The 25,374-nt window shown below is 41.4% G+C and overlaps 1 protein-coding gene across 5 annotated transcripts in view; it reads left to right on the forward strand.

Annotated features, from left to right (window-relative positions):
* The window catches only part of Armc3 (armadillo repeat containing 3), an 84,420-nt gene that overhangs the window by 2,561 nt on the left and 56,485 nt on the right, over positions 1–25,374 (forward strand). For 2 of the 5 annotated variants that reach the window (XM_059263656.1, XM_059263657.1), the window contains exons 2-8: positions 122–170; positions 7,093–7,210; positions 9,458–9,583; positions 14,823–14,891; positions 15,395–15,570; positions 18,528–18,722; positions 22,918–23,101. In XM_059263656.1, the coding sequence (XP_059119639.1) occupies positions 123–170; positions 7,093–7,210; positions 9,458–9,583; positions 14,823–14,891; positions 15,395–15,570; positions 18,528–18,722; positions 22,918–23,101 (916 nt within the window). In that variant the 5' untranslated portion in view covers position 122. The remainder of the gene's footprint in view (positions 1–121; positions 171–7,092; positions 7,211–9,457; positions 9,584–14,822; positions 14,892–15,394; positions 15,571–18,527; positions 18,723–22,917; positions 23,102–25,374) is intronic. The other 3 variants (XM_059263658.1, XM_059263659.1, XM_059263660.1) reach the window with 3 other exon arrangements.

The raw sequence follows: 25,374 nt of genomic DNA on the forward strand, positions 1-25,374 counted from the left end.
TTTAATTGGTAAACATGTGACGAAGAAACGACCCTTCTCCCAAGGGCATGGATGACTGAGAGATGGAGGATGGACAAATTTATTAGTGCAGATCACATTTTTTTGCATCTTTCTTTTCTAGGATGGGTAAAAAGATAAAGAAGGAAGTCGAACCTCCCCCTAAGGATGTGGTAAGTTTCTGGTGCAAATACCAGCAAGAGTTTAACCACCAGTTTTAAAAATAAATTGTTCTGACAGTTTGGCATGTCCCACGGTGTACATGAATGCATGGTGGCAGAAGTCCAAAGTCTGACTAATGATAATATTAGTCAGAGAAACCTAACAGAATATAAACAAACATTTACAACATTGTCATTATATAATTAGCACAATTAAACAGCGATTACTAGCTTTTCTAGTATGTAGATAGCATGTTTGCAGTCTAGTTAACGGATAAATAGTTTTATTGTGTTCTTTTAAGCACTTTAACTTTATGTTCACTAGCCTCTCATTAACATGAATTATCCAAGGGAATTTTTAAAAATAAGGAGAAGTTATGCTACAGTGCTTACATACTTCTGTATGGCATCTGCTGATGGTCTTGGATATGAGATGTCCCATTTTTTCCAGTTAGAAAGTAGTCTGGGATCATTGGCTCCTTCTCTTCTACATGTTAAGCATCAACATGGCCCCTTATAGAAAGCCCTTTTCACTCCCAAATGCATGGTTTATCTGCTTACTTTAATCAGTTACTGAAAGACGATGTTGCAGTGGAAACCACCTTTGATGACACTGACTTTGGAGTCTTTTTTCAAAACGTGTGTTTGATGTGTGTGTCACCAGACAGTACAAATAGCAATGAGGAATTCCCAAGCTTGCAAAAACTGGAAAGTACCGCAAGAAAGCTGCCCTCCAAGTTAGAGCATTTCAGTCTCGGCTGGCTCCTTATAAACTGTATTAATCACTTTGACCAAGTTGCCAAATTTGGCCAAACTATTTCAGTTTTCTTCATCTTTGAAATGGGAATTGTGTTCTCCAACTCATTTGGATTGCTATATGATTAATCCAAAGTAAATTATATGACGTTCTCAGTGTTTGGCATGTAGTGCAGCAAATAATATTTGTTATCGTAGGAATCTTCAGGACTCTGCTCTGTCTCCGTCTCTCTCTGTCTCTGTCTCTCTGTCTCTGTCTCTCTCTGTCTCTCTGTCTCTCTGTCTCTCTGTCTCTCTCTCTCTCTCACACACACACACACACACACACACACACACACACACACACACACTGATGACCACCAAGGTATATGATACTTTATAATAGAGTTATGATGAAAGCTAATCTACCACCCTCTTACACCCAGTTGTGCATTGGGTACATTTTCAGACCTTATATGGTACAGGGAGGATGTGATGATACCCACCTCAGAGGCATACCCACTCCCAATAATGAGCATTAGACAGCATCAAGTGCTTAGAGTAGTGTCGAGCACTAGCCTCCACTCGAAGTGCCCCGGAACCACATGGGAGCCAGGTGTAGTGGGTGTGTGCTTGCCACATCAGGACTCCAGAGGCTGAGGAAGGAGGATCAGTGCTTTAAGGCCAACCTGGACTAGACAGTGAGACCCTGTCTCAAAAAGAAAGGACGAAAGCACTGCAAACAGGTGTGGCCTGTGAACACCATATCGGAAGGGCGAAATGAGGAACATCTCTATCTCAGAAGTTCTGTTGGACAGCGGTTTCTCATGGCTGCATTTCCTTAACTGAGCTGGGGGACTATGGTTTCTCATGGGTGCACTTCCTTAAAGGTGCTGTGAGTCCGTCTCTGTACTCCTCCGGCCTCTCAGCAGACTGACCTTAAAAAGCAGAGCTCAGCCAGGTGCTTCTTCCTCCTTTCATTCTTTCTGCAGTAATTTTGGCTCACCGTTCATTTTATACAGAGTGTGACATTGTAATTTCACAACAAGCTTGCTGGTGACTGACTACCTCGTGGGGAAGCAGATGGCCTATGTGATTACAGCTCAGAATTATTTATTTAGTCGAGTGGCATTCTGCTACAGCCGTCATTTCATTCTCAGCACCTTTTTAAATAAAAAATTACTATAATGCTGTGGGCCCTGCAGGAGAAACAAATACCACGCCAAGTGCCTCCGCTCTCTGCCAAGCACTGGCATTGCTACCGTAGAACTGCTCTTTAGCATGCAGCTCTTATGGCCTCCATCTTCCTTTATGCTTCCCATAATCTATATTGCCTTGTTCCTAATGATGGCTGGAAGGCACAGTAACACATCACAGTGTTGACGAAATCTCTCTAGGAGAGATTAAACGGTGCTTATTTATCACTCATGCTTCAATGGATTATTATGTACTCTACCTCTTTGAAGATTGTAGTTATCATAGCATGCTCACCGGCAATCATTGAAAAGTTAGTCATGTGCTCATAAAACAAGCTTTAAAATATTCAACTATTAATTGAAATTTAGTGCTCTATGGTATGACTGTAGTCTTGGCTACTCTGGAGGCTGAGGCAGACAGGTTGCTTGAGTTTGGGAGTTCAAGGACAATCTGGGCAACAAAGTAGAAGCTAATGTAAAAAAAAACAAAAGAAAAAGAAGAAAAGAAAAGGAAGGAAGGAAGAAAGAAAGAAAGAAAGAAAGAAAGAAAGAAAGAAAAAGAAAAAGAAAAAAAGAAAGCGAGCAAGCGAGCTTGAGAGACGTCTCAGTTGGTGATGGCACACAAACATGAGTACCTGAATTCAGATCCTCAGAACCTGTAAAGGAGTTAGACATGGTGACCCTCGTCTATAACTCCAGTACTGGGTCGGGGACACGAGAGGAGGGGGACAGGTAGATCCTGAAGCTCAGTGACTAGTCAGTCTAGTACAAGGTAAGAGACCCTGTTTCCCAAAAAAGGAACAAAAAGGTGAAGACTGATTGATAAAAGACACATATGTCACACCCTGGTCTCCAGATGCACTCACAGTAACATGTACACACCACACATCTCCAGACTCACACTAACAAGGACACACCACACATCTCCAGATACACTCACACTAACAAGGACACACCACTCATACAGAGAGAGGAGAGAGAGAAGAAAAGAAGACGAGTTATATTAGAAAATTAAAGATCTGAAATGGGGGTTAAGTCTGTCCCAAGTGTGGGCTGGTGGGAAGAACAGGCAGCTGGAATGTTGGGAAACTGTTTGACGTCTAGGATGTCTAGAGCTGTGACAGACAGTCAGGGAGCCTTGGGAAGGTGGGACAGAAACTCTGGACACTTCTGCCTGTGATTTCAGTAACAGAATGTACCCTTTGAAGCCAGCTGATGGCTTAGGTCTCCTGATATCAAAAGACAGTACCCTGATAAGCCAACTTAACTCCACAAACTGAACTCAGGAGGCCCAACAGGACACGGAGGCCCATAGCTTCAACTGTTATTAAGGAAAGAAATGAAATGATCTAGAAATGGTCAGTGGCAGGTGACGTGGTGGTCACTGGTGGGAGCCTCAGAAGTGGTCTCTTTGGAGTCTGATGAAAGTTAAGTTCAGCTTGGATATGTGCAGCCAGTAGAAAATGGAGAAAAGTCACATTTCATTATGTTTTTGACCATGGAAGGGAAGGAAGGGCACAGGGTGAGTAGTATCTAAAGAAAAATTGGTTTTTGTTTCAAAATAAGAGAGATTTGTTTAGAAAGTTTTGCCTGGAGTCTATAGCTCAGAGAACCAACCAGGAAGGGCCAACAGCAGAGAAGTCTGGTTAATGGTCCCTGGAGATGTGAAGGTCTAAGCTGTCTAGGTGGAACTAGACATGAGAAATAACATGCATGAGCTACTAAAAAGCAATGAACCGAATGGTTTTTAGAGCTCGCATGAATCTGGGGATCAGAGTTTTGATAAGAGAGTCTTACCGAATTTCTAGAGCATTGTTAGGTAGAGTCTCCAGAAGTGCCAGACCTTTACTGTATGGCTAGCCTTGCCGTACGGTAAAGGCTTTGCTGGATTTGCACAGCAAGGTTTACAAATGAGCTTGAAGTAGACAGCGTTGATCCAGGTGTAGGATAAGTGCTCGCCATAGCAACATCCAATATCCTTTGAGTTCCTTTCATCCCCATTACAAGGAAAAAGATCTATACACTCAACTACACAGTTTTCACAATATTGGGTAGCCAATAAAAATAATTAAGGATGGAAAAAAAGGAAAATGTGAATCATACCAGAAAAACAATCAATAAACCATTAGAGGAAATAAAATAGGAAGCTAAAAATATATTCAGTTACCAAAAAAAGAAGACAGGAAAAAGAACAGATTAGAGAAAGTGGAGACAGATAACAAGATAGTTAATAAAACTCAACCATATCAATAATAATTCTCTTTCTCCCTCTCTCTCATATATATGTATATATATACATATATATATATATAAGTATTTTTAAGATGAGAGAATGTCAAATTTGATGAAAAGACAACACTCAAGTAACCTTTAAGGCGAGCTCAGCAGAAGAGAGAAAAAAAGAAACCTTTAAGGATACATGGATACATGGATATATGGATACATGGATACATGGATACATGGATACATGGATACATGGATACATGGATACATGGGTTAAGAGTGAAAACAAAGACATGCATACCATGCAAACACTAATCACAAGAAAGTGCCTGCATATCGAACAAAATATAATTGCAGAACAAACACTTTTATCAAATAAAAAGGTGGACATTTCATAGTGATAATTTTTTTTAAGAAGAATATGTTCTTAACACAAATTTTAAGGAAATTTAAGAAAAGGGGCTATTCTATCGCACAAAGATGAAATATGTAAATAGAATGCTTTTACCAAAAGTCAATATCCATAACCTAGAAAGCATTGCAGAGACAAAGAAGGCCCAATAAAGCAGACACACTGTACTGGATACAGGGACATTGATGGTGGGATTGCAAAATGGTAGAACTACTTGGGGGAAACATGGCGTTTTCTTGTGACATTAACTATACATTTGCTATCAAGCCAGAAGTGTGTGTGTGTGTGTGTGTGTGTGTGTGTGTGTGTGTGTGTGTGTTCAGATGCATTTGCATGTTTGTTCATGTATTTGGAGGCTAGAGGACAACATCAGATATTTTATCCATTTTCCACCCTTGGTTTTTTGAGATAGGTCTGTCAATGAACCCAGAGCGCATTGATTTGGCCAAAAAGTCCTCCTGTGTGCCTCCCCAGCACTGGGATCACAGACTGTTACTACTGCACTCATCTTTTTTACTTTTTTGTTTTTTGTTTTTTGTTTTTTGTTTTTGTTTTTTTTTTTTTTTGGTTTTTCGAGACAGGGTTTCACTGTGTAGCTTTGCGCCTTTCCTGGAACTCACTTGGTAGTCCAGGCTGGCCTCGAACTCAGCCTTTCCTGGAACTCACTTGGTAGTCCAGGCTGGCCTCGAACTCACAGAGATCCGCCTGGCTCTGCCTCCCGAGTGCTGGGATTAAAGGCGTGCGCCACCACCGCCCGGCTCATCTTTTTTACATGGGTGTTCAGACACAGAAACCCTTTAGCAATGTTGAGACACTACTGTCCTACAATATGGCAGAAGGCATTTGCAGATAAAGGTGTATGCCACCAAGCCTGATGACCTGAGTTCAATCCCCAGGATCCACATGATAGAAGGAGAGAGCCTGCCCTCTGAGTTGTTCTTTGACCTTCCATGTATTTTCGTACACACACACACACACACACACACACACACACACACACACACAGAGAGAGAGAGAGAGAGAGAGAGAGAGAGAGAGAGAGAGAGAGAGAGGGAGGGAGGGAGGGAGAGAGAGAGAGAGAGAGAGAGAGAGAGAGAGAGAGAGAGAGAGAGAGAAACTAAGAATGTAATATTTTTTCAAAAATCCAACAGGGTTTTCTTCTCTGTATGATTTTTTTTTCCCATTCCAGATACATCCTTTTAAGTTGCCTCCATCATCCATCTCCCTTTCCTTTTTAGTTTCCCAGTTTCACACAATGACGTCACCTCATATTCCCAAACATACTGCAATGTTCAGATAGGAAGAATCATCCCAAAGAACCAAGTAACACTTGGAAATCTATCTGCCTGCATCATACACAGAACTCGTCCCTCCATTTGTCTCTGGAGATGGAAGAAAACAGTGTCATAATTCATTGCTCCCTGTCCACAGAAAGCACCGGTGCAATAAGTTTGGTCTTGCTTGGTTTTGCTACACAAGAATTGCCCAGACTCAGCATGATACAAATCTCAGAGTCCTACAGATTTCCTCTGTGCTATGCTCCCATTACCCTTCTCCGGAACTTACTCAAGGTTGTATCCTATTATATATATTTGCCCCATTTTTCATCCTTGTTCTTGTTTCACATATGTTATTCCTGCTTTTCTATTAAGAGTCTGGTAGGTGGAATGGACACATTGACTGTTGAGACAGGGCACCAGATGTACTAAAGGATTCTTGTGTGAGGGCTTAGAATAATAGTAATACATATTTATTTTAGTGAGCATATTGTGATGTGCCGGACAATGGGCTAAGTGCTTCATCATAACCTCCCTAGCCCTCCCTTGATTACTCCAGATATGTGCATTTATCCCTAGAACACAGAAGGAAGCAGCATTCTAGAAGCTTCAGCAACTTGTCTGAGTCAAGCTGAGAATCCGCATCTGTGACTCTTTCTCCCCTTCCCGCGGCTCTCTGGGAATCAGAGGGCTGCTGGTGGTCTTTAAGACTTTTTCTTTCATTTTATTCTGTGTATAGGTGTTTCACTTGCACGTGTGTCTGTACACCACATACATGCGGTGCCCACAGAGGCCAGAAGAAAATATCAGACCCCCTGGAAACTGGAATTACAGAGGTTGTGAGCCACCATGTGGGTGCTGGGAACTGAACCTGGGTCCTCTGGAAGAGCAGCCAGTACTCTTAACCACTGAGCTATCTCTTTAGCTCCAGGGATTTCTTTCTGAAATAGGAACTTTCCAGTTCACCTACTGGGCCATGACCACATCCTTTTGCAGGATTGTGGCCTCTTTCAATTTTAAGCCTCTGTTCCTTTTTATGTGACATTTAGGAATTACGAATGAACCCAATTACTCTTCGTTTTGCTTTGCAGTTCGACCCACTCACAATTGAAAGCAAAAAAGCAGCCACCGTGGTGCTAATGCTCAACTCTCCAGAGGAGGAGATTTTAGCCAAAGCTTGCGAAGCCATTTATAAATTTGCTTTGAAAGGTTTGGATCTTTTCAGTTTATCTTCCTATCTCATTCCTGTTTACTACATACCAGGCATTTCTTCACTAGTCTGTAGCTTACTTCCCGTGTGAATGACATCAGTGCCCACTTGAAGGCAGTGTGCCTCCCTGGTGCTTCACTCGGGTTCCAAGGGTCGGTCACAGCACAGAACAGTCATCTAGACCAGGAGTCGGGCACGGTGGCACATGCTTGTCATCTCGGGATTTGGGAGGTGGAGGCAGGAGGGTTGTAGATGAAAAGCAAGCCTGGGTACATAGTAAATACCCTTGTCTTTCCCGTCTCTCATTCACTCGCTTGGTCACTCACTCATTTATTTAATCAACCAACAAGAATAAATGCCACAGGAGCAAAAAGAGCCACCGTTTGAGCAGTAAGATAAACTTGCATTGGATCATAACCTGAAGTATAAAATAAATATCCCTGTGTACAAACAGCAGTGATAAGAAGAGTTAATGTCAAGGCCGCCACCACCCCCATCTCCATGCTCCCTTCCATACAGTAGCCTTTCACCCCCAGTATTCTCCATTTCCACTCTGTTCTGTTGTCTCCCATCCCCCTCCCTTCCACCTCCACTTGTGCAGTCTCAATGGCCCTTTTCTGGTTTCCTTGTTTTTACTCACAGTTCCTCCCCCTTGGATGTGCATTTTTAACAGTTAGAAGCTACAATCCATGGAGGAGAGAGAGAGAGCATCTGAGCCTGGCTTACCTCACTTAAGGTTTCCTGGTTCTGTCCATTTTCATGTTAATTTTATAGTTTCATCTTCCTTTACAGCTGAATAAAATTCCGTTAAAATAAAATTTAACAACAGGGAGAGACTGTTTTATTGAATTAAAAATCAAAAGCAAATTACATGCTGCCTTCAAGAAAGACACTTAGAATGTAAAGGCTCAAATAAAAGATGAAAAGAGATATCTCATGAAAAGACTAATCAAAATAAACCTGGAGTGGTTGTAATAATAATATAAGAAAAGTAAACGGTAAAAGGAGCCAGAGGTCATTTCATTATGATAAAGAGGTCAAATAATCAAAGGCCTAAAGAAAATCTTCCCTAGCTGTGGGCCTAAAATAGGACCTTCCAAATCCCTGTGAGGAGGGATAAGCACTCACAGACGCTCCCCAGAGAGAGGATTCAAGACCCTTTTCTCAATAAATGAAAGAATAAATAGACCGCAAGTCTAAGAATATGGAAGATTTGACCATCAATACTGATGAATTTAACCCAGTATTGACAGAGCTAAAGAACTGTGGAGTGAACATTATTTCTCAAGAGTATCTTACAGAATACTTACCTCAGTACACTGCATTGTGGGGCATAAAACTGGACGAAGCAAGCTTTAAGGGACTCTAAGCTATTCAAAAATGTATCTCCATACCACAGAGGAATCACGTCAGAAATCAATAATACCAGATATTCCGGGTTATCATTCAATACTCAGAAAGTGAGCAGCACACTCCTGTGTAACTCATGAGTGAAAGAAAATGGGTGATAAAAGTGAGAATTGAAGTAATCCATAAAAATGTAGAGAGTGCTGTTAAATGGGTGTTTAGATAAAAATGTATTGTACCACGTTAGGGTCAGAGAGGGGGCTTGGTGAGCAAAAGTGCTGCCCTGAGTTTGGGCATCGTGTAGAAGCCATCCCTCAGGTAGAGGCCATCCCTCAGGTAGAGGCCAGCTGTTCTTTGACTTCTATCCATGTGCATGCCCTCACATGCAAAATACACACTCACATGCCCAAAGGTCAATTTTTAGAAGTTTCAAAGAAATGGTTGCATTTCTTCTTTAAGAAAGAGCAATGGTAAAGGAAAAATTAAACTCAAAGTCAGTAATAAATATAATGGGTATCTGAAAAGAAATTGATGGAACAGAAAACAATAGTAAAAAGTGAACAGAAACTGTGAGCTGGCCAAAAAAAAAAAAAAAAAAAAAAAAAAAAAAAAAAAAAGAGGCAATCTTCAGCTCAGTATGTCTCTTGAACATGGATGAGGAATTTGTAAAGAAAACACTAGCCAATTAGGTCCAACAACTGAGTTTCATGTGAAGAGCCCAAGATTTGTTTAACTTGAAAGGATTAGTCAAGGTATTCTATCCTATGTGAAGGGCAGAGAGAGAAGTGAATGTCCGGGGCACTGGAACCCCAGGTTTGTTCTGGGCTAACACTAGGCGGAGCTCCAAGGAGACAGAAGGCATTCATGCATGGTCTTGTTTTACCTGTGGTGTCTGTCAGGTGAGGAGAATAAAGCAACTCTCCTTGAACTTGGAGCTGTGGAGCCCTTGACCAAACTGCTTACCCATGAAGACAAAATTGTAAGAAGAAATGCTACGATGATCTTTGGCATCCTGGCTTCCAACAGTGAGTAACAATGTTTTGCAATGAACAAATTCTCCTTCTTTCAAAGTTAACTTTAAGAGATTAGCCTAAATTTTATTTAAGCCAACTTTAACATCAGAAGAAAAAAAAAAGCAGTACAGTGTAACAAATGATTTCATAGTTTTAAAAGATGTGTTTAATGTGTATGTATCTGCACGTGAGTACAAATGCCCATAGAGGGCAGAAGAGGGCATTGGATCTCTTAGAACTGGAATTACAGGTAGTTGTGACCTGTCCAGTGTGGGTGCTGGGAACCAAACTTAGGTTCTCTGGAAGAGCAGCAAGGGCTCTTGAGCAGTGAACCATTTATGCAGCCCAGATTTCCTACTTTAATAGATTTTTAACAGATGTGGACATAAGTATAAAAACCTCACCTCAAAGTTAGTGATGCTATTCTAGTCTAACAGGTTAGGAAAGAAATTATCTCTTAAGATGGTTCTCTCCCACAACTCGAGTTAGTATAGTGTAATTTTCCTGCACACATGTCAGTTATATTTCATATAAATTCCCTAGTATATGAAGCCCACAGCGGATTTGGATAAATTCACTTTTTAAAACTGCTAACTATTGCTTGTATAAAAACTTTAGTTGTATATATTAAATTCAAATTGATTAGGCTGAATACTCCTGAATCAGATCTATGATTTGGTTAAAATATTTTCGTTTATTTAGGAGTGTGGTACTATAGTATTAGCTAAAACATGCTCTTCTGGCTTTCAAAACAGAAGTTTGGCAGATCTGCGCCAACAATAGTAGCCTCTACTTGTGCGCAAGATGTCTTTGCCCAGGCATAAGTCACTTCTCTGTGTTTCAGGGTAGCTTTTGAGTCACAAATTTTGTAACTTACAAAGTTTCAAAAAGTATTTTGAGCCAATATCTTTGTAACTATAAAAAGATTCAATGATACTCTTAATAGAGAATGAATTCAACCATGGAACAAGGGTAGCAGAAATAAACCCAAGTCTCTCAGTTACAGTATGTGGCTAAGGTCATCATTCTGTTCCTTACCATGGCCTCTACAGGGTACATCATGGTTCTTATCTTTCTGTCTCCAGTTGGCAGTTTTTCTAGACAGCATGTGATATGCACAGATATTTACGTTTTCAATGACTTTTTTTCTGTTTGTTTTTGTTCTTAATTTCTATTAATTCTCTTACTTCTTCATTCATTCATCTATCATCTAATACATAAGGTATTTATTTCTTGAGAAACTGCAAATTGTCAGTGAAAACTCTCAGCTCAGGATATGTATAAATTGCATTTTATGGGTTTCTAGGGGATTTTGTGACCTTAATTACTAAGAATTAGCGACTGGAGAGATGGTTCAACAGTAAAGAGTGCATCCTGCTCTTGCAGAGGACTGGAGTTTGGTTCCCAGCACCCATACTAGATGGTTCATGATTGCCTGTAACTTCAGATTAAGGGGGAATCCATGTCCTCTGGCGCCCTCTTGCGTCTGCACCCACATACACATACCCGCACACATATCCACTCACAGACACACACGATTAAATTTTTTAAAAATTTAAAGAAATATTTTTACATATGGGTGTTAAGTGAGGGGTTCTCTGGGAGCTCCCAGGCCCCAAACTCACCCTGTCAGCTGGTTTTGGTCAGTACTAGGAGGACACACCACACCTGCTCATCCAGTGGGGACAGCGCTGCTGCCCTCAGGGTCCCAGTAAGTACCTGGCTCTCTTGTCTGAAGAATGATAACAGGTCGTGAACACATATCTGGTGTGGTGAACAATTATGGTATAATGAAAGGCTTTCTTTTGATTCCATTCGATGAAAAAATTATTTGAATTGATTGATTTGTATTTGATGATGTGGCTAACACGTGGCATTCCCAGCTGCTTGGTAAGGTCTCCTTTTCTTGGAAGAATCAACATGTTCACAGCTATAGATCCATTTGTTACGCATGTCCTAGAAAACCTGGATAAAAGTTGAGCAAGTAGCCATTGGATCCTAAGGAGAGTCATGCCTCCAGGCTGATCTGTGAATGAATGCACCTCCACACTGCTCAGTTACAGCATTGTTGACGTGTCTAACAACAACAACAACAACAACAACAACAACAACGGATGCCTCTTAGAAACATGTGCCTTCCTGTGGCTTCATACTCAGTGAACAACTGTGCTCATGGCAGATAAACTGATGTGTCAACAGGGTGCTGGCACTAAAACTTCATGTGACAGACAGCTCTCCTTTCGCAATCTCTTCCTCTACTTCCTCCTTTTCTGTTTTTCTTCCCCCTCCCCTCCCCCTTTCCCTTCCTCTCCTCTTACTCCTTTTCCACTTTCTCTTCCTCCTCCTTCCCTTCTGCTTACTCCTGTCCCTTCTCTTTCATATCCTCCTCTCCCCATTTTCTTCCTCCCCTTCCTCTCCTTCTTCCCTCTTCCTCCTCTTCTGGAAGTTACTGAGCTATGTGTCTGTGCCAAGCTGGAGTGATTAAAAAAGACACTGAAATTACCTTACTGGACCTTCTATTTTGGCCAAAACCCAAGTGCCACTGTTTTCTTTCTTTTGTCAGTTTGTGTTTAATTCATCCAGAGCACACAACAGATGCAGTGGTGGTAGTCAGCCACAGATGCAGTGGTGGTAGTCAGCCACAGATGCAGTGGTGGTAGTCAGCCACAGATGCAGTGGTGGTAGTCAGCCACAGATAAAGAGGTTGCAGTCAGCTACAGAAGCAGTGATGGTAGTCAGCCACAGATGCAGTGGTGGTAGTCAGCCACAGAAGCAGTAGTTGTAGTCACCTACAGATGCAGTGATTGCAGTCAGCTACAGATGCAGTGGATGTAGTCAGCTACAGAGATTTCACCAGAATCCCAAAGCCACCAGAGAAAGATGGTTCTATAAACTGGTAGAAAGTCAAGAATGAATTAGATGGTAAAATCAAGATATGGTGTTAGGGACAGTAATCAAGCCTGATATAGTGGTACCCACCTGTAATGTCAGTATGGGGAGGCTGAGGCAGAGAAATTGCAGTGAGTTTGGCCTGGCCACCATAATGAATTTTAGCTCTGCTGGGACTACATAGTAAGGTTCTGTCTAAAAAGTAAATGCAATCGAAACAGATCTGATGAAGTTAGAGAAGGCATTAAAGTCACTGGCAGATCTGCCTTGACCAGAAATTATGGGTGGCACCCTGCTCAGCCAGATGCTGTTCACCTGGCCCCAGCACAGGTCAGAATTTCCATCCAGTTGCCCTAGCTGAGGGACTTCACTGTTGAAAAAGAAGGAGCCGAGACTAATATTGTGTTTACAGTGCTTGAAAGAGCAGCTTGCCTGGTATTTTTTGCTGATTTAACATCAAGAAAAAGGATTAGATTCTTTGAACCATCTAGTGTCAAAAGCAGAATAAGTCCGTCAGCTGGGTCACCGGTTCCCAGAGCTGCAGTGAACTAGAATTACCCATCAAGCAGGGAGGATGGGTAATTACCCATCAGCAGACGGCGTGGACCGCCGGGGTGGTTCTTGTGCATCTCTGGTCATTTGATCTAAATTTCACTGCATGGGACTCTCTGATGGACACTTTTAGCTTGTTTTGGCAAAGCAAGGTGAGATGTCCACCTGAGGCCACAAGGGACGCACAGCTATGGGATTTCCATGTGAATGCCAATCACATAGAAAGGAAGTAATTGAGAGCCCCAGGCACCAACATGGTCTTCCTTAAGGTCAGGGACACATCAAGAAATTTTGAAGTGTGGGGATGTCTTATACATATGGGGAAAGTGCTTAGAGATCTAAAATTCCAGAAATAGTAGGGTTTGTTTTTTTTTTTCAAGCATCTAAAAATAAGGGATTTTGCTACCGTTGTCACAAAAATCATTCTCAAGCATGCTGACTGGCATCAGGAGAACAGCACTTGCTGAGACAGGGTCCGTGGAGTTTGGTTCCCAGAACCTTGCAAGGATCTAAGTATTATGCCAAGGCTGTTACCTGTCAATTAGTGGAGAAAATGTTTTTTAAAACCTGGTGTTGGACCATAAATGTCATCCCCTACTGTGTCCAGCACAGCTTGGGCTGGACACCTGACTGAGTTGATACAGGAAGGAAGAAATGACAGACAGACATACGGAAAGACTGGGCTCAGGGGCGTTGTACTCACTATAATGGAAGGCAGCAAGTTCTACCGAAGAACCCAGAACCTCAGTGAGTTTATTATGTACAGCACAGAGAAGAGGGCTCAGCCACTTTCAGAAGAAGGGCTTTGTAGGGAACAGTCTCTAGGAAACTGTAGCCCACATTTTCTGTAAACTCTGTCAACATTCACACATGGACCGGAGGAAGGCTTTGCCGTTTCCCTGAGCCTGACCTAGAAAAGGCTTTGTCAGTCCCCTGAGCCTGACCCAGGAGTGGCTTTGTCAGTTCCCCTGGGGTCCTGAGACATTGGGGTCCTTCTCAACAACACACATTCATTCAGAGCTACCTCTGCTTCCCATGACACAGCATCATGGGACATTACAGGTCCTGGAACCTACGAAAGCTACTGTCTATTTGCTCCACCTTCAGCCACTTGCAAAAGAAACAGAGAAATCAGAAGCTTTGACACATTGAAGAAAAGCCACAGCTCTGAATTCCTCAGGAAAGGGTGTTCAGTGAATGCCAAAGCTATTCAGCAATTAAGAAGGACAAATTCATCCTAGACAGTTCTCTTCAGTGACCTTTTCTCCAGTTCTAGTGGGGTTAATCTTTCCTTACAGGTAAAGGAAATGAACCAGAAGTTCCAAAACTAAAGAAATAGGTATCTTTTTTCCTCAAAAAAAAAAAAAAAAAAAAAAAAAAACCACAACAAAAAACTGGAGTTCAGTCAGCAAGAAGTAGGGGCGCACTTGGCTAGCCTTAGCTTAACAGAACGCACAGACAAGTGAACTTCAAAACCCAGTGCATTTCTCTCTAAGCACTTTTGGTCAACACTAAAAAGGATAAGAGCTGCAGTGCCAGACCCAGACCACATCAGAAAAGCTGACTTACAGTGGCCTGTACATGTTTATTATATTAAATTTTTGTTTTGAAATTCTTATACATGAGGCTAGATGGTGTCCGAGCAGAGTCAACTGACCTGGGCATGCATCCTGCTACTTCCTTGTTGCTGCTTAGATCTCAATATCCTTACCCACAAAATCATACAAGCACCTAACTCCAGAGCAAATGCTTAGCAGACATCACCATTTTTATTTTAACAAACATCCATATTTTGTTTCTTCCTTTGTAGGTGATGTTAAAAAGTTGTTGAGGGAGTTAGAGGTCATGAATTCTGTCATTGCTCAGCTTGCTCCAGAAGGTAACTTTGCATCCTACATTTATTTCCTAAATGGGACTGAGTTCTTTTTACATTTTATTAAACTGCATATTGTAAAGAACTTATGAGCCACCCACTGTGAGTTGCCATTATAATCTTGCAAGCCACGGCTCAATTCTAACTTTTCAGGAAGTGTGGTGTGAGCAAGATTTGTGGAGCTTCAGATTCCAAAGTCTCTGTGTGCTTGTGGTGTGTGTGTGTGTGTGTGTGTGTGTGTGTGTGTGTGTGTGTGTGTATGTGTGTGTGTGTGTGTGTGTGTGTGTGTGTGTGTGGTACTAAAATTGAGTCCAGGGTTTTGCATATCTTCAGAGAGTATACCACCATGTCTATATATTCCACAACCCTGAAACTCCAGACCCTTCTGCCCCAGACTGCCAAGTAGCTAGGATCACAAGTGTGTGTCATTATCACACCCCTCCTCAGAGCCTATTGTAAAGTAGAGCTTCAGTAAATAGCTCACACATTGTCTTGTTTGTGATCTACAGAAGAAGTGATAATCCATGAATTTGCAAGTCTTTGCCTCGCAAACATGTCCATCGAGTACTCGGGGAAAGTACAGATATTTGAGCATGGTGGACTGGAGCCACTCATCAGACTGCTGAGTAGCCCAGACCCAGATGTGAAGAAGAATTCGATTGAATGCATCTACAACTTGGTACAGGTAAGGTTTGCTTCTAAACAGTGTTTTGGTGGCTGGGGATACAACTCAGAGCTAAAGTGCTTGCCTAACATGCAGGAAGCTCTGAGTTTTAGCCTCAACATCATTAAAAATAATCTTTGGACAAAAGCCAATTGTGGGGGTTGGGCTGAAGAGATGGCTCAGAGGTTAAGAACACTTGCTGCTCTTCCAGTGGACCCAGGATCAGTTCCCAGCACCCACATAGTTGCTTATAACCATTTCTAACTTCAGTTCAGGGGGATCCAATGCCTTCTTTTGGTCTCTGTGGGTACTATGTGCATATGCTACACAGACATGTAGGCTAAAACTAGCACAAGACAAGGTAATTAGGCTCTGGACCAGCAATGTTCCAACCTGTGCATATCATTACTGAGATAGCATCAGCCTTTGCAGACAGCTTCTTTCCAGAAATTCTCATTCATAAACACAAGCCACTGGGACAGTCCTGATGGGCTCGGAGGACCAGCTGGTCAATGACCAAAGCTTTGAACTGTTGATTAGTAAAAAAAAAACCTGTCATCTGAGTCTGCTCAATGCAATTCATTATTCACGCCAGCAAAATGCTATCTCATCAGGCTGTATAATATATATATATATATATATATATATATCATATATATGTATAATATATTTATATTATAATAGAAAATAACTGCCACTCCCCTCCTCACTGTGATGCTCCCTGTGCCCCGCTCTCACCCACAACAGTTCAGTTTGGAAAGACTTACCAGCTGTCTCTGCTGCTTTTCCTGCTCAGGTTTCTTAACAACCACCAAACGTGCATGATAAGCTTTAGGTCAGCTGAAATCCTAAGACAGGCAAGAGGGGTAGGGTAGAGGGCTAATCGAGAGACAGTATCTAGGCACTGGGATGGAGAGAGACTCAGAAAACCTTCTTGGCCTCAGGTGCAACGTGACCACCTCATGCTCCTGAAACAGACATCCTCTGGAGGAAGTCCAGCCTCTTTCCGCTGTCCCTGATCCAATGGGCTTTCCCCCACCATCTCAGTTTATTTTCCTGTTGCTGGGATTAAACACCCTCACAAAAAGCAGCTTAAAGGAGAAAGAGTTGGTTCTGGTTCATAATTCAAGAGTGTGTAGTCCATCCTGGCAGGGAAGTTAAGATGACAGGAGCTTGCAGCAGCTGGTCATGTGACATCCACAGTCCAGAAGCACAAAGCAGTGGATTCCCATGCTCAGTTAACATCCTCCACTTCATATAGTCCAGGATCTGCTGCCCAGGGAATGGTCCCACAGACAAGATGGGTCTTTCCATATCAGCAAATAGAATCAAGATAATCTCAAAAGCTAGAGAATCTCTTAATCTAGAAAACCTCTCACAGGCTTGTCTCAGGATGATTTTGTATTATTCGTAGTTGTCACTCTCCATCCAACTCACTCGGAGACTTAAAACTTTCCATACATGGGTTTGTGGTTTTAATCTCAGGACTCCTCATGGGTGCATTTTTCTACTTTTTCTTTCAAGTGAAAATAAGATGCATAACCTTTACAGTTCTTCATAACAGAAGCATTGGAGACTAAGAAGATATTAGGGCTGCTGTAGCTAAATACCACAAGCTGGGTGGTTAAGAGTTACCGTGTTAATATGACATCCTCCAGAGACTGGGCAGGACCATTCCTTGACTGCCCAGCTTTTGCTAGCAGACAACACTCTAGTCTCTGCCTTTGTCATCTCCATCCTCATGAGGATATCAATTTTACCTTAGAAGGACACCATTAAGGACTATACTCCAGGTTGACCCTGTCTTGTCTAATTACATCAGCAGTGACTCTCTTCCAAAGGTGGTCACATTCTGAGTCCCTGGGGACATGATTTTAAAGGCCATCTGTAACTTTTATGCCTGAAAAAAGCTGAACAATTAGAGGTTAAGTAAAAGATGAAGGAAGGAAGGCTAAGCTGAATGTGGGAGTTTTCCCAGTGTGTGTGTGTGTGTGTGTGTGTGTGTGTGTGTGTGTGTGTGTGTTGTACATACACATTTATGTTGGTGTGTGCACATCTGTGCATGTGAGTGTGTAGGCTAGAGATTAATGTCTAGTTTTCTTCAATTACCCTCTACCTTATTTTTTTGAGGCAAGGTCTCTCACTAACTGGAGCTCAATGATTAAGGTAGGCTGGCTGGCCACTGAGTTCCAGGAATCCACCTGCTTTGTCTCCCTAGAGTTGGAATACGGGCACACTGCCACTCTGGTTTATTTATGGGTTCTGGTGGCCCAGATTCATCTCCCCAGGCCAAGTGGCAAACACTCAATTGACTGAGTTACTTCCCCAGCCCCCCTTTTCGCCTTCAGTGCTATTTTAATCACATTTGAGTTTGTTTTTTTTTTAATCATGATTTAGTAATAAAGTTCGAGAGTTTTCTCCGCTATTCAATACAACACTCCTTGCCCTGCTACTACTACCAGAACTGGTTCATCATATGCAGGAATGTAACTACACCCGCTCCATGAGATCTTAAGGATTTCACTTAAAGGTCATATATTTGAAAAAACCCTGCTATGAATTTGCACACACAGGGTTATCTACAGCAGTGGATGCATGCAGTTATTTCACAAACAACCCCTCAAAGATAAAGAATCCGTGCCATTATTTCACAAAGTACTATTTGAAACAGTATATTCATGTGAAAAGAATTCTATTATGTATACATTTTAATGTAATAATGTTTATAGAAGTTTGCAGCAACATAAATCCTGCAAGTGATAGATAGCATCAATAAACATTTTTTTACTGTCCTTTAAGAGGTTGTTGTTTGTTTGTTTGTTTTTTGTTTTTGTCTATAAGTTATTTTGGAATCTGGAGTTAAAAATGGAGAAATTATACCATAATAATGTTCTCTGCCAGAACTTAGACACTCTCCATCCTTGAGATTGCATTTTGTTGTAGAAATTATTAATGCGCTCATTCGCATTTCACGGCAGGATTTTCAGTGTCGGACTACACTTCACGAACTAAACCCAATCCCTCCGATGTTAGAGCTCCTGAAGTCGGAGTACCCAATTATCCAGCAGCTGGCTCTCAAAACCTTGGGTGTTATCACGTGCGATAAGGAGTCTCGGACAATGCTGAGAGACAACCAAGGACTGGATCAGCTCTCCAAGATCCTAGAAACCAAGGTATCGGCAGTATTCCCATCCATGCAGCTCTTTGAGATGTTGTCCTAAAGTCTGAATGTTTTTAATTGTAGTAGGCAGAGTTTACAGGAGTGATTCATTAATGGTTGTGAAAACTTTATTAGGCTGCTTGGAGCAGATTAGTTGTAGAGGCCATCAAGAACTAATAGAAAATCAGCCTTCTGGCTTTGAAAGTTTAAGATTTTTCTGAAACACCTAGAATTAACCTTTTAATCTCTCTGTCCATCATGATTGTTTGTGGGATGAAGCAAGAAGAACAATTTACTTTTAATACAATGAGAAACATTGGAGGTGAAGTTACACAGTTCCCACAAGGTTCACAAGGAAGCTGTCTCCCACTTGAAGAGTCGATGTGTGCGTCGCATCTTCCCGTCACCAACGCCGATCCAGCACTTTGCTGAAGATTGTTTAGCTGTATAGACACGGCTCAGATTCATGCTGAAAGAATCGCCAGCATTAATTCCAGAGCCAAGTGCCTATAAGTATATTTCAGATTCATGGCCTCCATTTCAATGCATTATCAAATAAATTCTACTTAGTGCCTCTTCGAAAATAAGGACAGAGGGACAATCTAGGAGGTTAAAGTCTCGTTGAGTAATAATTTATTAAGTTTCAGACTAACCATTATTCACTTTTTCTCCTAAAAAAATATGGACCTTAGAGCTTGATACATAACTGAGAAAATAAAGTACAATGTTAAAAGCTGTCCTGGTACAACAAGCCTATTCACCCACCACATCCATCTACCTCTGATTCCATGACACCCTGTGCACTAGTTCTGTGTCAGGATTTTACATTTGTGGTGTAGAACCCTAACAGGACTATAGGCTGTATATTACTGTTAGAACTACATAACTCTAACAGTACCGTAGGCTGTATAGTACTGTTAGAACCATGTAGAACTCTAACAGTACTATTATTTTGTCCTGTCATTTCATCCTATTATTTCAAATGTACGGAATATGTAAATCAGAGAGGTTACTTTTCCCAGTGAACCACAGGTAGGAATAGATTAATAACAGGATGAGTGTAGCTTTGTTTGATAGTGTCACAGTTCTGTCTCCTGTCTTCTTGGAATAAAAAAATAATGGCATGGAAAGATCTATTCTGTCATAGGTGTGGTACAGGAATTTTGCATATGTGATTTTATTACCTTCTTATTTCTTTCAAAGTATGATAATCTATAAAACAACAATTACTATACCATTATATATGATACTATATATAATACATAATGTATCTATATATTACATATAAATATCTGTATATGTGTATACACTCTGTATAACATAGTTATCATACATAGCTATATAATTGTATATATCAACTATTACATATCATAAATAATTATTGCATCTTCCATCTCATTTTATAGATGAGAAAAATGAGGCTGACAGGTTAAATAACTTGTCTGTAGTCACAGAAAGTGCAAATATATGGGAAGTATTTTTCAGAGTTAATATGTATATTTTATTTGGAAGTTTTTAAATTATACTAAAGTATATAGAATAAAATATAATAGTCCCTCTCCCATCCCCACCTAGGCTGGGGCACAAAGCCCAGAGGATCATTCATTTATGTTCCCATGCACCCAAACTCCTTACCAGGGTAATGAGGCCGAGACAGAAGAAAGCTACAAAAAACTAACAGACTCGAAAGACAGAAAACCCAAAGAGAACAGGAAAGTCTACTTGTTAAGTAGATTTCTTAAGTTAGATGAAGAATAACTGTTAAGTAGATTTCTCAAGGTCACAGGGTAAAAGTCAATTCAGTAAAACTCTGTTTCTCTGTGCTAGGAATGAGCCTTGGAGAAACAAAATATATATAATTCAAGTTACAATATTTTCTATGTGTATGCATGCTTACCTGTTTTGTGTGTCTTTGTATGTATGTATGTATGTGATGTGGAGGTCAAAGGTCAACATCAGCTCTCTTCTTCAGCTGCTCTCCACCTTATTTTCTGAGATAGCATGTCTCACTGACCCTGGAGCTGGCCAATTCAGCTAGACTGGCAGGCCAGCAAGCCCCAGGGACCCTCCTGTCTCAGCACCCCCAGTCCTGGGATCACCAGCATTCGGTGATTGGGTCCACAGGCTTGCCTGGCAAGCACTTTACTGACTGAGCAATTTCCTTAGGCCCCTACCATATGTTCTTAATGCATGAATGGCAAAGAATTCAATTCTCAAAATTTGTGCAAAATTTCTTCATGGAAAAAAATGCACAGCAGTGTTAAGGAAGACTTATGTAGAGCAGTCTACCAATTTGTCTGAGGTGCTCTTTCAACTTGGTCCCCACCCCTTGTTCCTCACTTCTGTCTTCTGGGTTTTTTAAGAAAAGTCTCACTTATAATCCTGACTAGTCTGGAACTCCCTATGTAGACCAGGCTGGCCTCTAACTCAGAAATCCACATGTATCTGTCTCCTTAGAGACTATGCTGGTGTTAAAAGAATGTGCTTTTGCACTGGGATCTGTCTTCGTAATTTTTAAAGTTAAAATTAAATTGTACTCTTCAAAAAAAAAAAAAGACAAAGTCATACATCCATCTAATACAAAACAACCATCCTGTGTCCATCAGAAAATTCACCATACTTACCCTAGAATGAGCACAAAGTCCATGAGTGACATTTATTCTTCTTAACTTTCAGAAACTTAAATCTTATATTGTAAAGGTAATGAAAACCAAGTCCTTAATTACAATTGACCGTTTCAAATTGTATGATAAGAAGACATGAGAGTGAAGAACGAAGTCATATATTTAGAATACACAAATGCGAACAGACACGTGGTCAATCAAGCATTGCTACCAAAATGAAGAAGAAACATTGGGGCAATTACAGCTTTCATAGCTCTAACTAGTGCCATGGTCATGACTGACACCCATCACTACCTCCTTCACTGGTCTAGGTTTCTTTTGCCCTCAACAAAAGCCTTAATTGATCAGAGCTCTTAACTTGTAAAATGACTCATCTTAATTACTGAACACTAGAATGGATCAGGTCATTGTAGGTTTGTTTGCCTGCCTGTTTGGCTTTGGTGTGTGTGTGTGTGTGTGTGTGTGTGTGTGTGTGTGTGTGTGTGGTCATTATAAGTTTGTTTACCTGTCTGTTTGGTTTTGGTGTGTGTGTGTGTGTGTGTGTGTGTGTGTGTGTGTGTGTGTGTATGTAGACAACATCTCATTGTGTATCCCCAGCTGGCCTGGAACTAGCATTGGTCATCTTGCTTCTACCTTCTAATTGCTGTGACTACGTTGTGCACTACCACATCTGGTTATTCATTATAAGTTTTGAACAGACTACCACATTGCTTTTTCCAGTGGCTTTAATCACAGTGTGGTAATACCAAGAGATACACTAAAAGATCTCATATTTTCTAGACATACCTTTCCTTTGATTGGCAACCCAACTCGCCCTTACATAGAAAATCTCTTCTTTGCTTATTGATTTGGAGGTTATAACTCAATGTTAGAGAGTGTGCCTAGCATGGACAAAGCTGGTTCCATACCCAGTACTGCCAAAAAATCTATACTTTTTTCCTTTGAGGATTTTAGATTTGTGTTTGGTGGAAGATAATATGAGCAATTTCAGTTCAGTGTAATTACTGGACACTTCCTTTATTATTTTATCCATAAACCATTTTGAAGTAAGAGAAATGGGAAAAGATGAGGCAAGTGGTGGGAGGTGAGTTGTTGATAAGGACTTCTGGTTCCTTAGGCTTCTGTCGACACAGAATTAATCACACTATGTTCTGATGAGTCCCACTTCTTCTCTTAGTAAAATCTGAAGAGTAATTTTCTTTAACACAGTTGTGGTGGTTTGACTGTGAAATGTCCCCTATAGGCTCATGTGTTTAAACACTTGGTCCCTAGATGGTCATGCTGTTTGGGAAGGTCACAGAACATTTAGGAGTGGAACCTTGCAAGAGGAAGTACATCACTGAGGGCAGGCTTTGAGGGTTTGTAGCCTTGTTCCACTTCCTGTTCTCCCTCTTATTCCTGACTGCCCATGCAATGTAAGTGGCCAGCCTTATGTTCCTGGCGGTGATGGATTGTATCCCCATGGAACCATAAGCTGGAATAAAGCCTTTCTCCCCTAAGTTGCCTTGGTCAAGTATTTTGTTGTAGCAACTTGTGAAGCAATCAAGAGGACAACTTTCAAGTTGTGTTTGTTTTTATTGTTAGGAATTGAATGACCTTCATGTAGAAGCACTTGCAGTGATAGCCAATTGCCTGGAGGATATGGACTCAATGGCGCTGCTGCAGCAGACAGGGGGCCTCAAAAAACTACTTTCATTCGCAGAGAACTCAACCATTCCTGACATCCAGAAGAACGCAGCCAAAGCCATTACTAAAGCGGCTTATGATCGTACGTGTCCTCTTAACATAATCTCAACACACAGTTTCCTCTTGCATTCTTAATTCTGATGAATATTTATAAACGCTAGAGCATCAGCCTGCCTTGAATACCCCTCCGAGAAGAGTAGACTATATAATAGTTAGAACCCAAACATCTCACAAGTCAACAAGTTAAATTACAGATTGCTTTGTCCGGGGGTTTATAAACTTAATACCACTTAATCATCATCTATTTTTAAAAAGCAGTCCGTTATGAGTTCATTTAAGCTTTAAGCCTTTATTTCTCCTGAAATTGGAATAACACAGAATACACATGGTGTTTGTATTTCGGAAAGTGTTGTTTTGAGAGATCCACTCTCCAAGTGACATGCAAGGACTGTCAAGTTTCAGCTGGAAGCCAGCAGTGCAGTGTCACACAGCCCCAGAAAACAATATGCTGGTGCTATGTACATAATACAGTTTTCATTTCTGCGACAAGCTGTGTTCTCATAAGTCTGTACAATAGGAGTGATTAATCACATCCCAAGCACTGAAGATGCTATGACAGCCTTAATTTACGTATATACAGGGAATTTCGTAAATAAAGGATGAGAACTTATTTTAGCCCTTCTGCATCACTGCTCTTAGAAATGATGGCAGCTTTGACTGTTTCTGTGATTTACATTCTAAACATTCGTACTCACATCTGTATATATGTCTGTGGATACATAGCAGAGAACATTTTTCAGCCCATACTGGATTTCCTAAAGTCTCAACTTTAATGCAGCAAACACAAGCTCACTGTGTGGTATACAGTCAGCATAGTGGGGCTTCATGAGTTACAGTGTCAGCACAAAATCTAAAGATAGGCTGTAAAATTAAGATTTATTTTTTTTAAATATTGGAAACATATGTGAGGGGATTCAGTAAAGAAACTTCTGAAATGACCTCTCCATTGTGGGAAGGTTTTTATTGGGAGTCAGAGAGAACATCAGAGGTGTCTGGAAGAGTGCGGAATAGAAGGAAAAGAAAGCGAACTGGACATGGCCAGAGTTATCTGCAAGAGAGAATAGTGGAAAGTGTACGATAGCAAGAGAGAATAGAAAGAAGAGTGAGCTTAGCTGTGGGTGGGCCAGGGTGTAAGTGAGAAGGGTCAGGATGCTATCCTGGAGGCCTTGAAGTGTATAACAAGTACTTGTGAGTAGAGACTGTAGGAGCCTGGAGAGACCAGCACGGGCTTTGATTTGTGACCACAGGTACATTAGTGGAGCCATATGTCCCTTCTGCTAGAGGTAGGGGAAATGACTCCTTTTGGGGAAGGAAAACCTGTTTCACAAGTTCCTGGGGGATGCTGGCCTTTATCTAACTGTCAGGAATCCTGTGTAGTCTAGCTTGAGCTCATTTCTAGATATATGGACTGCCCAAGACCTAACAGGTAAATGTTGGTTTATCCCAGTTCTATCCAGGGGAGCTTAGATGTTGTCACACTGGGCCAGTTTTGTTTTCGTTCTATTCCAGGATTCTTGGTGAAGTGAGGCCCAAAGAGTGGTGTAATGGTAACACAAACACTGTCACACCCAACATGCTTTGCACGTCTTCTGTGAGGTCTGGTGTGACTGGGTCTTTATAGATGTGTTGCGGCCCCGACTTGTGTGATGAGTTTCATGGAGGTCATATAAAGTGAGGGCATGACTGCTTGAAGGTATGGTTGAGGGGAAGGTTCTTATTGTAGATATGAGGGAGAGTACAGCCAGAGGCATCTGGAAGCAGTGAAAGAAAGTAGCACACTGAACATAGCCAGCAGAGTGGACTTGGCCGGGAGAGGAGAGAGAGATGGGGAGTGTAAGAGAGGAAGACAAAAGAGAGAGTGCATGGCCAAAACAGCAAGGTTGTATAGCAACGAAAAGCTGGGGGAAGGGAAGCCCATGTGTTGGAGAAGCTTAGGATAGATAGGGGGCAGGGTGAGAAGAGCTGGGAAGAGCCAGGGTGCCAGCATGGACTCTGTGACAGGTATTTCTGATGTTGAGAGAGCCTGAAGGCCAGCGTGTGATTTGGTTTGTTAATAGACACCGGGAATAGATATTTGTCCTGAGTTTCTTTTGGACCTGACAGTGATCAGTCATGTGACAGAGCACGGGAGGGGCAACAGGCAGTATGCCCGGAGTACTAGGTTCAGTATTCAACCTGATACTACCACTGTGGCGACCTGCTTGCGTAGCCGCGAGGGCAGAGCAGCACTTAAAACCTGTCCATTCATCTATTCATTCGTGATTTTCTTTACACAAACTGAGACAGGCAAGCAAG

Source organism: Peromyscus eremicus, chromosome 5 (genome assembly GCF_949786415.1).
Source record: "Peromyscus eremicus chromosome 5, PerEre_H2_v1, whole genome shotgun sequence".
Lineage (NCBI taxonomy): Eukaryota > Metazoa > Chordata > Mammalia > Rodentia > Cricetidae > Peromyscus > Peromyscus eremicus.